An 18,891-nucleotide genomic window follows, 5' to 3' on the forward strand; every position below is an offset into this window, starting at 1 on the left:
TTTTTAAGATTTTTTTTGGATTTTTTTAAAAAAATTAATTTTAAATGGATAAAATAATTTAAAAATATCTTTTTATTTAAATTTAAATTAAAATTAAAATTTTTATTCTTTAAAATTCATTCAAAATTATAATTTTTATTTTTTTCTCATTTTTTTCTTCTTTTATGATATTTTTTTAAAAAAATTAATTTGAAAAGGTGATTGTAATTTGAAATGACGATTTTTATTTGAATTAAAATTAAAATTTTTATTTTCTTAAAATTTAAAATTATAATTTCTATTTATTTTCAATTTTTTTTATGATATTTTTAAATTTTTTTTACACCAATTTTTTTAGATATTTTTTAAAAAAAATAATTTTAAATGATAATACTAATTTTAAATGATAATTTTTATTTTTATTAAAATTTTTATTTTTATTTTTTTATAAATTTAAATTTTTATTTTTATTTTTTTATTTTTTACTATTTTTTTTGAGAGAAAAATTAAAATTACTTCATTTTAAAAATACCATATTATTTGATATATATATATATATATATATATTATATAATATATATATATATATATATATATATTATATATATATATAATATATATATATATATATTTAACGTTGTCTACGTGAAAAATGAAGGATGACGTGACGATGATAAAATACCATTCAAAATAATGTTTTATTATTTTTATATCAATCTGATAAATAAATTAAAAATTAAATTATTTGTGTAAAAAAAAAAAGGAATGAACGCGCAAGGATGAGATAAAGGAGAACTACGTTACAACATAATTACCAATTGTAGAACACCAACATTATTCTACCCGATACAATCTTTGTCATCCGAAAATTACATGATTGCTAATAGTTTACGATGCTTGCTACAGCATCAGCATGGAAAAATATTGCTCGAATTCTTGATCTATGGTTGGTTTCCTTGCATCCAATCGAGCATCTGCAGCGAAATGTTAAGTGTGTGGTTTAAGATCTATGATACGGCAGTAGAAATTTCTAACAAGCACCAAAATTTTTGTAAGAGGACCTATAACCATGAACATACCGTGTCCGGTGCTCCAGCTTCCTGAGGGAAGCACAAATGCATTAGGTGCCACATCATTGGAGTAAAGCATCTCATCTTTAGTTGTTGCATCTAAATGCTCACTGGCACTCTTTCCAAATTCTGCGAAAAGGTGATCACATATTTCACATTCAGGACCTCGCTGCTCCATGGTTTCGCACCCGATGTCAAACTGCCGACCATCCCCCTCAGCTTGTTCTCTGTTGTTTGCTTCAATCATATTGCGCATGTTTAAGAAATCGATGCTGCTCTTCAAAATATTGCTGTTGAAACTGTTGGAAGATGTAGAAGGCCAATCCTGGATCACGACTTTCCCAAATGACTTTCCAGATTCAGCATCAATGTCCAATGCCATGGCAGTAACATAACCTTCAGTTTGATCATAATCTTCAATAGAACTGTTGCTATCATCATCAGAGTCTTCCAATTGTTCAAGCCCATCTCTTATTTCTATACTTATTTCTTTGAGGAGATTCTCCACACGCTTAGGCCGTTCTTCGGTCAGTGATCCACGACCAGAGGTATTAAATCTATCTCCGAATTTGTGCTTAGGTGATGGCAAACCCAAATCATCGAGCTCATACTGTAGCTTCCTTTTCTTGTTCAATTCAACCCTACTTGGGCTAAGTTCTTCAGTAGAGTGGATACTGAAATCGTGACCCAAGAAAAGAAAGGAGGAATAACGCAAAAAAGATCATTCTGCATTCTCATTATGATGGATAACATGGTACTTTGTAGCTGCACTAGAACTCATATTTTTAAGAATTTCCCAGCCCCCCAACCTTTTCTCCAAACAGAGTCAATCATTCAGCATTCAGTGTCTCTATGCAATGGAGTGCGGAAATATTGCTCCCTTAACACATATTAAATCAATTACAGGTAATTACGTTGACAAGAGGGGCAAGCAATCTTTTTGTCCACTACTTGGTTGAAAACTAAGTCACTAGGAATTTGCAGTTCTTCTAATAGGGGGGCCATGGGTTTGGATACTTTGCTCCAAAACAAAGGTCAATATATAAACCATGTAATTTGCAGTCCACAATCATATGTGAAAACGATGTGTGCAAGTGTCCTTATATTCCAGTGTATGCTACCCGCTGGACAAAAGCAGATCCCCAATAAGTTGAGCACCTCTAGTTGCCAATAATGTTAAGAGAATGGCCAAGTCAAAATATGTTTTTAAGCAAGAAACTTGGCCTCAACATGGTCGACAAGGTGAAAGCATCATCATTAGATATAATAATTAATTCTAAAATGGCAGCAACAAGGGAACTTGGCTGAACTTAAAGAAGGCAAAATCTGAAAATATTGGGGTACTTACAGCTGTACGACAGTCTGCATATTCAGATATATGAGCTGAAAATCTTGCAACTTGGCCTCCGCAATGTCAATATACACTTAAAGCTGAAATGATAGATAAGAAGATGAAAAGGGGATCCTATACCCTTCTCATCTACTACAAAATCAGCCATCACTTTACTGTCATTTATTATTAGCAGCTCCTCTTTTTTCAAGCATAAACTTCTCTGGTCTTTATAGGAAAACAACTTATCCAATACCTGATGTGTCTTCAATATGCGATCACATGGCTACGACGCACAGTGTATTAACCCCAAATCCTAAAGCATCTCACTTACGGTTAACTGTTTTTTGTTAAATCTTTTTTTCTAAAAAAAAAAAAAAAGTGAGCCAGATCTATTTGATCAACCTTAAACCCAACCTGGATGAAAAAAAAAAATCATCACAGTCCCCATTGTCAGCCACCCATCACCAGTGGCCTCTCCTAATGAAGTGTAAAGGTAACAAAGAACGGAAGACAGGATAACATGTGTAACTTTTATTCTAATGCATCTACAACATGCAAAGTAAAACAACTTTATCATGTTGACAAGCCTTCATGAACTTTTAGAATGAAACATAAAACATTGACAAAGAGAAAGAACAACAGTGTCTCTTCCACAAAGAAACTACAACTCCCAATAAATTGTGCATAGTCATGAACTGAATATTTAACATGAATATTTGATCCTAATGAAAAATATTCATTTTATAAACTTCTATGACAGTGCTTGTCATTTCAAAGTTTGAGTTTTCTTTCGCTTTCCTCATCTCATGCCACATGTGTATGCGAGAGAGAGGCGTTTCTTAAAATGACTAAGGTGCACAATGCATCAAATGGAAAACTATTAGAAATGGTGTTTTTATGAGCTAAAAACCATGATTAAGATATGTTAAGATTTCCTAGGCAAGTTTGACACCAACATTTTGGGACTGCCTTCAACAGGTACTAATTGACTGGTATAATTCAAGCATTACTCAAGGAAAGTAATGAAAATGGAATTACAACGCACACTTTGGACATTTCAAACTTCATATTTTTCAGGTTCATTCAATTCAAGGATGTTCTGCACGTTCTTTCGATTTATTTGATATATATTACTTAGCTAACTCAGATGCCAAACTTGTTCTTAAGGACAATGAAGATGCCTTCTAGAATATTAATCAAAGAAGTCCTGACTAGCACTAAATTAAGCAGTTATTAAGTAGAAAACTAATTATAGAATGCAGGAATAAGCTTCTTTGTACTCTATAATAGCCTTGTACTTGGCCTTTTGAAAACAGGTTATGAGGAATCAAATTGAGTTAGTGTTCAGATCCTCTGTTGTGCACCTTTGCACCACCAAAGGATGTACCACCTAGGATAGTCGCCGCATCATCCATCTTGGAGATGGACAGCTGCCATTCACTACCCACTCCTCAGACGAGGGACAACTATCTGTCTCCAAGATGGATGACGTAGCAGCTATCGAGAGTGGTACAGCCCTTAGGAGCAAAAAGGGGTACCGCAGAGGATCCTGCATCATTGAGTTATCCTCCATATCTTATCTTTCTCTATTAAGTTTGAGCAATCTTTCGGGCTACAAGACCTAATCATCATCAGAGTTTGTCATAAAGCAGGAAAGAGAGATTTCAAAAGAAAGCAAAACCAACAAAACAACTAAACAAGAGAACAAGAGAGAAGTTTTAGGCACCAGACATGATTTTTGTTGGAAGAGTGAAGCTAATTGTAGCACAGAGTACCTATATTACTGCAACCCCACTTCCTCAAAGTGTTCCTACCGGTAAGAGAAAATTCAATAAATATAGCAACGATCTATGCTGCAGCCCTGTGAAAGTCATTTCCTTCCAAAACTCAGTGCAAATTCTTCAAATCAACCGTTAAACTTCCCCTCTCACCACCCAAAGTTGACGAAATTAGGAGCTCATAGAGCGCTGGTTTCCAAGAATAAGATTTGCCATAAAATACAATGCTTGTGAAAACAATTTACATGACATAAGCAAAACAATGGAAGAACGAGACAACCAGCCATCTTAAGCAATGAGAGAACCATCGAACAAAACATATTCCTCTAATGGATCCTCTATATGCAAGAACTTTGTCATGGCCTCAAGGACTTCGTCAGAACAGCCACAGAAGTAAAACATCCTACCGCATGGCATGGAAGATAAATGAAAGGTAGGAGGTGAACAGATAAGATACGTTTAGCATCTGAACGAATCTTGAAGTTGGCTCAACAGAGAAGATAATTAATTGTTCACAGCTAGGACCATTATAAAATTTTATAGATTTATAATATTTGATGAAAATCCAATCCAATGCTGATAAACAAGTTGAGGTAACATCGAAGGATGTAATCCCCAGCGACATGATAGATGTTGCGGCCAATCGCCTCGTCGTCCGATCGCCGGGAAGCGTGCACCTGCAAAAGGAGGTCCGCACTGACCGGAGGCGGCTCCGACGGGGACCCTCCGACGGTCAAGTCAGAGAGGTGACTGGGCAACAGTGAAATGCAGACAGAGAGCTCTGAGAGAGAGAGAGAGAGAGAGAGAGGGAAGAGCGAGCCTGCGTTTTTGGGAGAGACGGAGCGGATCGATCCTTTGCACTGTTGCCTTCCCCGGTATATATAGTGGAGCTAGGTATGGCGCCGTCATTAATGGCGCGGACAAGTGAGGAACTGTCAACTCACTGTGGGCTGTCAGAGCCGCCGTGAAAACGTCATGTCGCCGTGTAGCCGTCTAATCACCAGGGTTGACCCGGCTCTCGGCAGGACAATACCCCTAGGTAACTGTGCCGCATGTCCGTGTCAGAGCTGACGACGTCTGGCGGCTGTACGGTGGTTGGAGGAGCCGACCGACCTAAAGTCGGTAGCCAGCCGAGTGGTGTCGGGCCCCTCCATCGGTCGGCGAGCTTCATGTAAGTCGGCCATATAACCTCGAGGTTCAGTCGGTCGGGATGGATACGCCCGACATACCCCCAGTCGGCGATGGGCCGTTGGACGGCCGGCGGTTAGCCGCTGATGGCATCCGTCAGTCGGTTGCACCGACCGACGATCGGTCGGCCTATCGGCCAGTCGGAGTCGTCCAACGGAGGCGGTCAGGCCGCCAGGCGGGCGGGCGGTCGGGTCGGTCGAGCCCTCCGGTCGGTCGGGCCCTACGGCAGTCGGTCGGTCGGGCCCTCCGGCAGTCGGTCGGTCGGCGGGTATTCCCCAACAGTTGCCCCCCTCCACTCCCAAGTCGGGTGGTGGGTTGGCCGAGGCTTCCATTCGGGCAGCAATCCCGGACGACTGGGAGTGGATTTGTCGCATGTGTAGATCCGACCGTACTGTCGGATGATCCGATGTCAGACGCCTCGTAAATGCCCAGCGATCCGGTCGTCCAGTCAATGTCAGAAGTCATATCGGCGTCAGGTGTCAGACGCCACGTCTTGTCGTTGTCAGTCGTTGCGTCGGTGTCAGAAGATCGGGCGCCGGACGATACGGCGTCAGTCGATCGGATATTCGCGCCGATCGCGGGAGAGAGGGCCGCTGTCAGGCGTCCCATCGGGAACGCGAACCGGTGCGGGCGCGTGAATGCAGGGCCGCGCCCCGCGTGTCAAGGTGGTTGGCCGGCGCCCCCTCCGGCATTTAATGCGGGCGGTGCGGCCGTCCCGGGGCGGGGCGCGCCGAATCTTCCGCCAACCGGGGGGCGCCACGCGTCGCGCATCTGCAGGTCTTCGGTCGGCGCGGAAGGATCTCGGCCGTCGGTCGGCCCTATATATATAGGACCCCCCGGACCCTGACCCACATTTGCAACATTTCGCTGGGGAAACTCTGTCCGGGCGATTTTTCAGTCGTCGCGGGCAGAGTTCTTCTTCGCTTGCGGAGGGTCCATCCGGTTCGTGGTCCCTCCTCCTCCTTCCTTCCTTTCTTCTCTTTCGGTCCCTGCATAATGACCAGAAAACCGACCCAGGGAGCTCGGTCGGGGAACCCGACCGACGACTCCCGATCGGCTCCGGAAGATGAGGCCTCCTCGCTTTCGGGGCCGAACGTCGATCAGCTTCGGGAGCACTATCGCATCCCGGAGCAGTTTCGGCTCTCCGCTCCAGGGGCCGGCGGTCGGGTCAACAACCCTCCGCTTGGCGATCTGGCGCTGTACGTTGAAGACCTTCGCGCGGGTCTTCGACTTCCGATTCCGGAGTTCGTCCGGAATCTGCTTGATTACTACGGACTCTGTCCGGCGCAACTAGCGCCGAACTCTGTTCGGTTAATCATTTCTTTCGCGCTGTTGTGTCAGCTCTTGCCGACCAACCCCCGCGTTTCGCTCTTCCGGGCCTTCTTTGTGCTCCGACCCCACCCTAAAGCCCGAGGGTGGTGGCTCTTCAACCCCCGGAAGGGTCTCGCTTTCATAACTGGTCTTCCATCGTCCATTCATGGATGGAAGAACCAGTTTTTCTTTGTTTCCTCCTCTTCTTCTTGGGGCTTTCCTTCTCGTTGGGGTATACCCCGAACAGAGGCCAACGACAACAGTCGGGTGGATGCGGACGACCGGGAGGACTTCCACCGACTGAAGGACATGTCGGTACCGAACAAGCTCTCTATGACGCCGGCTTAAGTCTGGTCCCCCGAATAGGTATCGCCCGATCCTCCGGCTTTTCTTTTTGTCCATCTTTTGGTCGGTTTTTGGTCCAGCCTTTAACTCTCTTGTCGGTATTGCAGAGACACCACCGAGGATGAGGCCGACGGATGCCGAGATTCGGCAGTTTGTCAAGAGGAAGAGGCCAGCATCGGGGGCCGGCCCTTCGCGTCCTGCAAAGAAGCCAACCCCAGTCCCGCCGATCGTTGAGTCGTCGGCAACCGACCAGTCGGAGCCGGTCATAGCTCTTGCGGTTCCGACGGTCCAAGTCGAGGAGAGGCCGACTGAGGAGGCGGCCGAAGGAGTATCGGTGTCTTCGCCTACGCGGGTGGAGCCGGATGACGTTCGGGAAACCGAACATCGTCCGGCGGCGTCCGTTGGCGCAACGGGAGGCGCCGGGTCAAACTCCAGCGTCCCGTCGCTGCCAGTCCCGTCGGTCGGGGCAGCGGATCGGGGGAAGTCCCCGATGGAGCCCACGGAAGAGGATAGGTCGGGGGGCCGGTCGATGCCTCCGAGCGCCTACTACCCCGAGGGTGCGTCGGCGTTGGCCGACCACGATCTTGCGAGGAGGTTGTGCCAAGGAATCCTCCTCCCAACCGACGTGGGGTTGCTGCGAACTCGGCAGGTGACCGAGATGCTGTCTCGGTCCTACCCGGCGATGATCGAGGTAAGCTTCGGGTCCTCTCTTCCTTAGAAATTTTCCTTAGGAACTTTTGTTTATCATGCGATTCTGACGAAGCTTCCTTCCGCCGGCAGCTGATCTTCACAATTTCCGAACTGGAGGCCGGATACCGAAGGTTCGGCAACGCTCGGGCAGCCTTCAAGGAGAAGTCGGCGGCGGTCGAGGCTGAGAGGGCAATGCTGGCCGACCAACTTTAGCAATCGGCCGACCGGGAGGCCAAGTTGGTCGACGAGGTCTCCCGGCTCGGGTCTGAACTCCGGTCGGCCCAAAAGGAGGCCAAGCACAAAGGTCGGGCCGTACGCCGCCTTCGCCGTGAACGGGATGGTGCCACCGCCGAACTCCAAGGTGAGCGCGAGCAACTTCGAGCTGGCCTGGGGAAACTTGCGAAAGCCGAAGAGGAGTTGTCCATCGCCCAGGTCGACGCCGAAATGGCTAAGGCCGAGGCGGAATCGGCGAGGCAGGAGCTTGCCCGTGCTGAGGAGGAGGCAAGGTCGGCGAAGGAGTCGGCCGATCGGGCGGTGGAGGACTTCCGGTCCTCCGACCGATACCGGGAGGAGATGCTCGAATCGGGCTTCGCCTCATACCGGGTCGGGTTCGAGGACGGTCGGGACGCCGTCCACGCCTTGTACCCGGAGTTGGACGTCAGCCGCATCGTCCCGCCGCTAGCCGAGGAGGAAGGGGTCGAAGGAGAAGGAACGGAAGAGATGGCCGACCAGCCGTCGGGAGGCGTCATCGTGGTGGAGGAGGCCGTCCCGGAGCAGGTGCCGACCGAAGTTCCTTTGCCGACCGAAGCCCATCCTTCGGCGGCCGACCCAGCGCCGCTTATGGCCGAGACGCCGATCATCCCCGATCCTCCGTCGGTCGAAGAGATCAACTAGGACGGATGATCGGTCCTGTCGACTGTCTTTACTTTTCGTTTTCTGAAAATACATGTAATCGGGCTTCGACCCGACTTTGTAATTTCTTTTTATCAATGAATGAAACTTTTTCTTCTTTCTTCCTGTTTGTAATGCCGACTATAGCTGTGATGTCGAACTTTAGTCGCTAACTTAGGCAAGCCACTAACTCACGTGAGTCGGTAGGACTCCGACAGCTTGCGCAGCCCCGAAAGTAGAATGGGTCCCGACTTTAGGTCGGCTTCCAATAGTCGAAGTCGTCGGTCGGGTGCATCTATTGAGTCGGGAGCCGACCGAACCTGGTAAAGGTTAGGGAGTCGGACTTCCATAGATGCGTTTAGTCGATCATTTGCGCCGCAATGTCGGGGAACGATAGTAAGTCGGGTCCCCACTCTCCTGCGTCGGGTCCTGTATCCTCCGACAGACGGTAGCAAGCCGAATGTCGTTCAGCCGGCCGAAAATAGATCGGCAAGTAGTGGGTGCGACTAAGGTCGCGTCATGTGATAGACGGTGGTAAGCCAAATATCCCTCGACCGGCCGTAGCCTGGTCGGAAGTCGCGACAATAGTCGCGTGGGCTTTTGGCCTTTCTTCGGTCGGGGCCCGGTCGGCCTATCGGCCGATGGATTCTGCCCGAAAATTCGACCGTAGAAGGAGTATGAACTCCCATCGCAACAGCTGCATCGGCCTTTGGGCGGATGTGTTGCCGAAAGTCGAAGGAGTGTAACTCCCGTTCATAAGAGTCCGTCGGCCCTTGTGAAGGTCCGACGAATCGTCGAAGGAGTGTTGACTCCCGTCATTGTAGATGCATCAGTAAGGGACCGGTGTATCGTCGGTGCCAGGTCCACGTCGATACGTCGGGGCTGAGCGCCGATTGCTAGTCGAAGAGTTAGAACTCCGATTTTTCAAACTGAATTTGTATTCCGACAATGGAGTTACAAAATTCACTGATAATACAGTTTCAAATTGTCGGCGTTCCAAGTTCGGGGAATGGGCTTCCCCTCAAGGGTCTCCAGCCGATAGGCTCTCGGCCCGAAGGTGTCTGCAACCTTGTAGGGTCCTTCCCAGTTGGGAGCCAGCTTCCCTTGGTCCAAGGGCTTCGACACTTCTGTCTTCCTCAAGACTAGGTCGCCAGGCCTGAAGAGCTTTGGTCTGACCTTGGCGTTGTAGTACCGGGCGACCCTCTGTCGGTACGAGGCCATTCGAATTTGAGCCTCGTCTCGCAGCTCGGGGAGGAGGTCTAGGTCGGCCCTCCGACTCTCGGAGTTGTCTGGCTCTTGATACTGCTCGACCCTTGAAGAGGGTAGGCCGATCTCGAGCGGGATCATCGCCTCCGTCCCGTAGGCCAAGCTGAACGGCGACTCCCCGGTCGGGACGCGGGGGGTCGTTCGGTAAGCCCACAGAACGGAGCCCAGCTCGTCGACCCAGAGACCTTTGGCTTCGTTCAGTCGGGTCTTGAGTCCATGGAGCAAGGTTCGGTTGGTCACCTCAACCTCACCGTTGGACTGTGGGTGCCCGACTGAAGTTAGTCGGTGGCGGATGTGGAACCTGGCGCAGAAGTCTCTGAAGTCTTGGTTGTCGAATTGCCGTCCGTTATCGGTGATGATGGTGTGTGGCAATCCGAACCTGAAGATGACGGACTTTTGGATGAAGTCCTCCATCTTCCGCTCGGTGATCTGCGCCAAGGGTTCGGCTTCGACCCACTTTGTGAAGTAGTCGATGGCGACAACGATGAACTTCCTCTGGCCCGATGCCGGTGGGAATGGGCCGAGAATATCGACTCCCCACTGAGCGAAGGGCCACGGAGCGATAATGGGAGCGATTTGGCTGGTCGGTTGGTGCTGAATATTGGCATACTTTTGGCATGGCTTGCACCTTCGGACCAACTCTGCCGCATCCTTCTTCATGGTTGGCCAGTAGTAGCCTTGTCGCAAGACCTTGAAGGCTAAGGACTTGCCCCCCAAGTGATTCCCACAAATTCCTTCGTGAACCTCTCGGAGAGCGTAGTCGGCGTCGGATGGCCCAAGCACCTGAGCAGAGGGAGGGAGAATGACCTTTTGTAGAGTCGGCCGTCCATGATCACATATTGCGATGCCGACCATCGGAGTCGCTTGGCCTCCGCGGGATCTTCGGGACTGGTCCCGTCGGTCAGGTACTGAACGATCGGGTCCATCCAACTTGGTTCGGACGTTAGCTGCTGCACCTCTTCGACCCGATCGATGCTCAGCTGCTGGAGATTTTCGACGAACGTCCGGCCCAAAGAGTCATAGGCCGACGTTGCCAGTCTGGAGAGAGCATCGGCGCGGGCATTCTCCGTCCTGGGGATGTGGGAGATCTCGAAATACTCGAGGCGTGCCACGAGGTCCTTCACCTTCTGAAGATACTTGACCATGGTCGGATCTCGCGCCTCGAAGTCGCCCTTGACCTGCCCCACGATCAGCTGAGAGTCGGAGAATGCCCGGAGGCTGTCGATGCCCAGCTCCTTCGCCATCCTCAAGCCCGCGAGGAGTGCCTCGTATTCGGCTTGATTGTTGGAGGCCTTGAAGTCGAACCGGAGGGCGTATTCGGCGACTACCCCATCCGAATTCGTGAGCAGGAGCCCGGCCCCGCTTCCCTGAGCGTTGGAGGCTCCGTCGATGTGGAGTACCCAGGTGGAGATCGGGTCTAGCTCAGAGACCGAATCTCGTCCCGGGCCTTCAGCTCCCGACCCTAGGTCGGTCGTCGGGCATTCGGCGATGAAGTCGGCCAGGACCTGGGCCTTCAAGGCAGGCCTTGGCCGGTACTGAATGTCGAACTCGCTAAGCTTCATCGCCCACTTAGCGAGTCGTCCGGATGTGTCGGGTCGGCGCAGTATGGCCCTCAGGGGCCGGTTGGTGAGTACCACGATGGCGTGGGCCTGGAAGTATGGTCGAAGCCGTTGCGCGGAGACGGTCAGGGCGAAAATCATCTTTTCAGTCTCCGAGTATCTGGCTTCGGCACCGTAGAGCACTTTGCTGGTGTAGTAGACGGGCTGATGAGTCCGGCACTCGTTTTTCCGAATAAGCACCGAACTGATCGCCTCGGAAGATGTGGCCAAGTAGAGATACAAGGTTTCCCCGACTTGCGGCTTTACGAGCAGCAGCGGGGAAGCCAAGTACCTTTTCAGGTCTTCGAAGGCCTGTTCGCACTCATCCGACCAAGAAAAGCCGTTCGCCTGACGCAGAGTCTTGAAGAACGGGAGGCACCTTTCAGCTGACGGGAAATGAATCGGCTAAGAGCAACGATTCTTCCGTTCAGCTGTTGGACCTCCTTCTTGGTGTTCGGATGACGCATGTCGAGGATTGCCTTTATCTTCTCAGGGTTGGCCTCGATCCCTCTCTGAGAAACGAGGAATCCGAGGAACTTCCCTGAGGTCACCCCAAAGCACATTTGGTCGGGTTGAGCTTCATTCGGTGTAGTCGGAGGGTGCAGAAGGTCTCCTCGAGATCCCGAACATGGTCCGGGATCTGCGTGCTCTTTACCAGCATGTCGTCCACGTACACTTCCATGTTACGCCCGATCTGGTCTTTGAAGACCTTATTGACGAGTCGCTGGTAGGTGGCGCCGGCGTTCTTCAATCCAAGGGCATCACCCGATAACAGTAGAGGCCCTTGGGAGTTACGAACGCGGTGTGCTCCTCGTCTTCAGGCGCCATCCGGATCTGGTTGTACCCGGCGAAGGCGTCCATGAAGCTGAGCAGTCGAAATCCGGACGTCGCATCCACCAGCTGGTCGATCTTCGGAAGTGGGAAGCTATCCTTCGGGCAGGCTCGGTTGAGGTCGGTATAGTCGATGCAGATCCTCCACTTCCCGTTGGCTTTCTTGACCATGACGACATTGGCGAGCCAGTCGGGATACGTAGATTCCCGAATGAAGCCCGCTCGAGTAGCTTGTCCACTTCTTCGTCGATGGCCTTCTGCCTTTCTGGGGCGAAGGACCTTTTCTTCTGCCTCACCGGCTTCATGTCGGGTCGATGTTGAGTCGGTGAGTAATTGTTTCTGGAGGGATGCCCGACATATCTGCTGCCGACCAAGCGAATATGTCGGCATTGGCCGTCAGCAGCTCCGCCAGTCGATGACGTTCGGTGTCGGGCAATTGAGACCCGACCCAAACTTTTCTGTCGGGATTTTCTCCAATCGGGATTGCCTCGAGCTGCTCGGCGGGCAAACCCCGTTCTTCCTCCTCCCTTTGGTCCAGTTTGTCGATTGTCAGAGGATCCTTCGTCCCGTCGCTTTGAGCGGAGATTTGGAAGCATCGGCGAGCGAGCTGTTGATCTCCGCGCATCTCCCCGACTCCGTTTTTGGTCGGGAATCGAACAAGGAGATGGTACGTCGAGACGATCGCCTTGAGGGCGTTCAATCCGGGTCGTCCGAGTATGGCGTTGTAGGCCGAAGGAACTTGGGCGACCGCGAAAGTGAGGGAGATCGTGCTTTGCCGTGGTTCGGTACCGACCGTCACGAGCAGGGTAATTTCTCCCTCTGTCGTGACGGTGTCTCCGGCAAAGCCGATCAGGGGCACGGGATCCTCCTAAGTCGGTCAGTTGACAGTCGCATTCGGGAGAAGGTCGAGTAAAACAAAACATTTGTCGAACTTCCATTATCAACAAAAATTCGTTTTACATCATAATTGGCTATTGTCGCCGACACAACAACAGCATCGTCGTGGGGAGTCTGGATGCCCCGAACGTCGTCTTCTGTGAAGGTGATTACGTCGTCCGGCGTGGCCTTTTCGTCGGCTCCCCTCCTGTAGACGTCCCCGGTCCCAGCCGCTTGGAGATCATGTTGATGACTCCGCCGTCGGCTGGTTAGTCGGCGCCTCTTCAGTCGGCTGGGGGCGTCGATCGGCAATCGGTTGGGTCGGCGGACCCCTCCGGAATTTGCCGAGATACCCCCGGCGGATGAGATTTTCGATCTCATCCTTCAACTGGATGCACCGCTCGGTGTCGTGGCCGTGGCTCCGATGGAACCGGCAGTACTTCCGATGGTCGAGGCCCTTTGCCTTCAGAGGCGGAGGCCGTCGCAGGTATTCTTCTCCCTCGATCTCCATCAGGATCTGCGCACGGGGAGCGGAAAGAGGAGTGTAGGAGTCATACCTGGGACGCACCGGCCTCGGAGTCTGTCGATGGGGCGATTTTTGGATCTGTCGGGGTGGAGAAAGCCGACTATTGGTCGGGGTCTTGCTTGGTTCGGCGGGTTCCCGACCTTTTCTCCGCTTCTCCTTCGGACCTCTGGGCTCGACCAAGCGTCGGTCGGACGCTCCTTCGTCCGCGCGCATATACTTGTATGCGCGCTCCAGTAGCTCCGCATATGTTCGGGGGAGGGTCTTGTCCAGAGAATAAGTAAATCGGGACGACCTCAGGCCCCGCTTCATGGCTGAAACAGCCATGTCTTCGTTGAGGTCCCGGACCTCGAGCGTGGCCGCGTTGAATCGCGCCACGAAGTGTCGGAGCGTCTCGTTTTCTCCCTGCTTGAGGGAGAAAAGGCTGTCCGACGTTCGCGGCGGCTTTCGGCTGGTGCTGAAATGGGCCACGAACGAGTGCTCGAGCTGCGCAAAGGAATGGATACTGCCCGATCGAAGACCGGAGTACCAAGCCCTGGCAGCCTTGCGGAGCGTAGCGGGGAAGCCGATGCAGAAAAGAGCGTCGGTTGCCCCTTGAATCGTCATGAGAGCTTTGTAGCTCTCGAGGTGGTCGACTGGTCGGTGGAGCCGTCGTATGGCTCCACGTTCGGCATTTTGAACCGACTGGGAATCGGCTCGTCGAGGACCAGTCGGGAGAGAGGTTGGGCGGTCTGGAAGTCGACGTCGTTCGAAGACCTCTGACCGTCCATCTGCAGTTGGGCGAGTCGGCGGTCGATTTCCTCGAACCGTCGCTCGTAGTCGTCCGCTCGTCGATGCTGGGAGACCCCAGGGGTGGAGCCTCCGGAAGATTCTGAGAGAGAGGCCGACGGTGTGCGCGGCCGCTTCTCCTTCCTTGCCCGTTCCAACGGGGAAGGAGAGGGCCGCTGGGACCGTCGGTCGTCGCGCCGTGGTCGTCCCTCCTCCTCTCCGTGGGAGCGCTGTTGGGAGCGCTCGCATGGAGGCGACAGGGGTCGGCGCGGCCGTCGGCGGCTGCTCCTGGAAGGCATAGGTCGGGCCGCCGGTTGTTGCTGGAGGCTTTTGACTGCGTCGGTCAGTACGGTCATCTGCCGTACGATGGCCGCAATCTGGGCCTCCGTGGTCACTGCAGGGCGCGGAGAGCTAGGCTCCGCCGCCGGTGGGGGCGGGAGGCCTCTTCCCGGCGGGAAGAGCGCCTGCCGACCCAGTGACTCTCGATCGTTGAGCTCTTGTCTTTGTCATGCTGTCCCCTACCTGGCGCGCCAATCTGTTGCGGCCAATCCCTCGTCGTCCGGTCGCCGGGAAGCGTGCACCTGCAAAAGGAGTCCGCACTGACCGGAGGGGCTCCGGCGGGGACCCTCCGACGGTCAAGTCAGAGAGGTGACTGGGCAACAGTGAAATGCAGACAGAGAGCTCTGAGAAAGAGAGAGAGAGGGGAGGAGCGAGCCTGCGTATGTGGGGGAGACGGGCGGATCGATCCTTTGCACTGTTGCCTTCCCCGGTATATATAGTGGAGCTAGGTATGGCGCCGTCATTAATGGCGCGGACAAGTGAGGAACTGTCAACTCACTGTGGGCTGTCAGAGCCGCCGTGAAAACGTCATGTCGCCGTGTAGCCGTCTAATCACCAGGGTTGACCCGGCTCTCGGCGGGACAATACCCCTAGGTAACTGTGCCGCATGTCCGTGTCAGAGCTGACGACGTCTGGGGCTGTACGGCGGTTGGAGGAGCCGACCGACCCAAAGTCGGTAGCCAGATAAGTGGTGTCGGGCCCCTCCATTGGTCGGCGAGCGTCATGTAAGTCGGCCATCGAACCTCGGGTTCGGTCGGTCGGGATGGACACGCCCGACATACCCCCAGTCGGCGACGGGCCGTTGGACGGCCGGCGGTTAGCCGCTGATGGCTCCGTCAGTCGGTCGCCCCGACCGACGATCGGTCGGCCTATCGGCCAGTCGGAGTCGTCCAACGGAGGCGGTCAGGCCGCCAGGCGGTCGGGCGGTCGGGCCGTCCGGTCGGTCGGGCCTCCGCAGTATGTCGGGCCCTACGGCAGTCGGTCGGCCCTCTGGCGGTCGGGCTCCCGGCAGTATGTCGGGCAGCGGGGTATTCCCCAACAAATCTTTAGTAGGAAAATGACCGAGTTGAACGTATAACCACTCTCAAAGACTAAAACACAGCTTTTCGCACACTCTCCATGTCTCTTATATTTAGGATAACGTAGCACTTCCTCATTCACTGATGCAAAGTTTTCATTTGAATTTGTCTACAGTTTGTGTCCTAGTAGATCTGATTGATCTCATGAAGTCTACAGGACAGAGACTATAGACAACTTCAAATGAGTTCCAATTCAAACACAGCCAAAGGATTTTCTTTTATTTTTTATTTTTTTTATCGCTTCTTTAAGTGAAGTCGGCACCCACTTTATGTACTATGGCTTGATGGAATATTTTACCTCTCCCCTGTATATTTCTCCATAGCACCTTAGTAAATCTTACCGATCTCTTGTACTTCATTTCCTCTGGATCTAGGGCTAACACAATAGGCACCAATCGTTGCCTTACGAGAAGCATGTGAAGCAAACAAGGGGAAGCATTTGGAAAGGAATTTGGCCATGCATTCTTGTGCCTCCTAGCTAGTCTTTCAGAACAAAAGTTTGATCATTCTAAGACCACAAACAACACTTATAAATGTTTCCAAAATTTAAGTCCATAAACCTTTCCAGCATGTTGCAGCTCAAATGACTATGAATTCTTTGTGTTCGATGTGCATGTCCTTGGATTTTTCAAAGTGTAGCTGTTTCATGATCAGTCAAAGTATTTTATTAGGATTCAGGATATCAATTAAAAGTTCCACTCATTTCTGACCGGACTTCAGGGCTTGATTCCAGTACATCATGTCTTTCTCCACTGTGATTTATATACTGCAATTGCCGCCACTATATATGTTGATCCAAGCTAAACCTCCAATTAACCAATATCCTTCAAAAATCAAATCTGATTGGCCAAGAGACTAAGATGGTTCGACAATATGGACAACCTAGGAGAAAGACATGCATAACTATGCCTTTGGAAAGCCAATGCTGCCACTATGGCCGGTTTCCCTGGAAGAAATGTAACCTGGATCTCACTGCTGTGAATCTGGCTTTCTTCATTTCAAATGGGTTCCCAAAGCCACTAAAACAGCCCATAAATGTAACTCACGTCCATCTATTTTCTTTTTGGTCATGATCTAACAGCAAGAAGGAAGAGCAGCAAATTATCTCAGCATACTGAAACACAAGCCAAGCATCAAGCAGTCAATTAACATATCTGCTTGCATACAATATTCATCTTTTTCCTATGTTTTTCTTGGAAATATTGTAACGGTATAGATGATTTTAAAGCGTACATCCAACAGTCAATATAAACCAAAACATATTGTGTCAAAGCAACACATTATACAGTCAGAATTCCAAATGAACCAACATATATGCAGAAAAGATATAACTCACAGATGGGTTCACCACCTAAGAAGTGCCAAACCATTATTATCAGTGACATGATTTCCAAGCATACATCCAACAGTCAAAACAAAGTGAAACACAGTGCCTCAAAGCAACTCAAAGTACGATCACAATTTCTAAAGATCCAATGAATCCAGTCAAGATAGAACTCCAAGGAGGATCGTCAAATAACCCATGCTGAACGTTATTATCAGTGAAAGTATAAATTCCTCGGTGGACATATATACGCATGATCCAAAAGCACAAGAGAAGGAAAAGAACATCGCGAACATACCCTTTCACACCGACTGGAAACAGAAATACGCAAGGCAGCAGTCATGGTGTGATCATGCTTTGCAGTGTATATAGTCTTACTGCTACATTAACCGCTCTGAAGAAATTTAAACGAAAAAGAAAAAGAAGGGGAAATACAATAACTATAATCACCTTCTTACAACCTAGCATGCATTACTCGGTCATAATAATTGTATCCTGCAATGCTTTGTTGATTTTGGTGTTTTGCTATGGTGAAACTAATGAAATGATTTCTTGTGCCGCATAGGGTGCTCCACTTTCAGAGTACAACTTCGCTTAATTGGTTCAGACATTGAGCACTACATCCGCAAATTGCTTTATGATGGGGATCAAGTACAACATGAACGCCAGGGTCCTGAACTTCAGCATGGGAAAGCCCGTATGAAATTCAACAGCAGCCAGATCCAAAATGTAAAGTAACAGGTAAACAAAATAGTTTTGACTTGGTTCTGATATAATGTAAGTGTGTACAATGCAGTTCTGAACTTTAACCAGTGCCAACCATGATGTGCCACAAGATTGCAGATTGAACATTACATTCATGAATCAAAGACTCATGTGTACAGTAGATGCTTTTCTATGCACCTCAAATATTTACTGAGCAAGATAATTAAGAGGATATCCAAAATCATTTTTCAGACATTTCGATTGCAATGGGTGCATTTTTTCCTTGACTTTCAACCATGGCATGTATGCTCCATCATGTCCAACATTCTGCAAAAGAGAAATGGTATCACAAATTATAGCAGCTAAAGTACCTCCTAAACTTTCCAGATTAAAATTTATTCTAAACAACAGCAGAAGTGCACACTATTACAACACTAACATTACCTAGACTCAATCAAATAATTCTAAAGCCCAGTCATAATCATATGTTGATGACAAGATGATGTACTACCATACATTGTTACAAACAAGATATCTTACCAGCAATTGTTGCAAAGCCAAAAATTTTCTAGCTGAGCTATCTTTCTTCAATTTTCAGCATAAAAAGGAAGTCAAATTATGGTACAGAACAGATGGGAACTTCCGAATATTCATGACCCATGATTAATTCAAACCTGAGACCTAATTTAAAAATGCATAATATCCTTGACTTTCTGAAATTTAGCCTTTTTTCCAGCAATTATACTCCTTGAGCCATTCTGGTGTTCTATAGAGTTCAGTTATGAGTCATAGAATTAAACCACCTCCAGCTTACAACAGCCATGGTGAGATATCTTTCTGTGGAAGTGTAAGGCAAGAAAGATACAATGATGTAAAATCAAGATTACAGGATTGAAGCAACTTTTTAGTAGAAACAGCTATCCAAATCCGAACATTTATTACACAGCTGAGATGGACCAAAATTACTGCATAGAAGGAAATATAGGTGCCTGTATTA

At 49.7% G+C, this 18,891-nt stretch overlaps 1 protein-coding gene across 1 annotated transcript in view; it reads right to left on the reverse strand.

Moving 5' to 3' along the window:
* Positions 1-759: 759 nt before the first annotated feature.
* LOC105056917 (uncharacterized) overlaps positions 760-18,891 on the reverse strand; it is a 60,273-nt gene continuing 42,141 nt past the window's right edge. The window contains exons 2-3 of the mRNA XM_010939289.4: positions 1,059-1,723; positions 760-953 (exon numbers count right to left, since the gene is read on the reverse strand). Coding sequence (XP_010937591.2) covers positions 880-953; positions 1,059-1,723 — 739 coding nt within the window. The 3' untranslated portion in view covers positions 760-879. The remainder of the gene's footprint in view (positions 954-1,058; positions 1,724-18,891) is intronic.

Source organism: Elaeis guineensis, chromosome 14 (assembly GCF_000442705.2).
Source record: "Elaeis guineensis isolate ETL-2024a chromosome 14, EG11, whole genome shotgun sequence".
NCBI classification, from domain to species: domain Eukaryota; kingdom Viridiplantae; phylum Streptophyta; class Magnoliopsida; order Arecales; family Arecaceae; genus Elaeis; species Elaeis guineensis.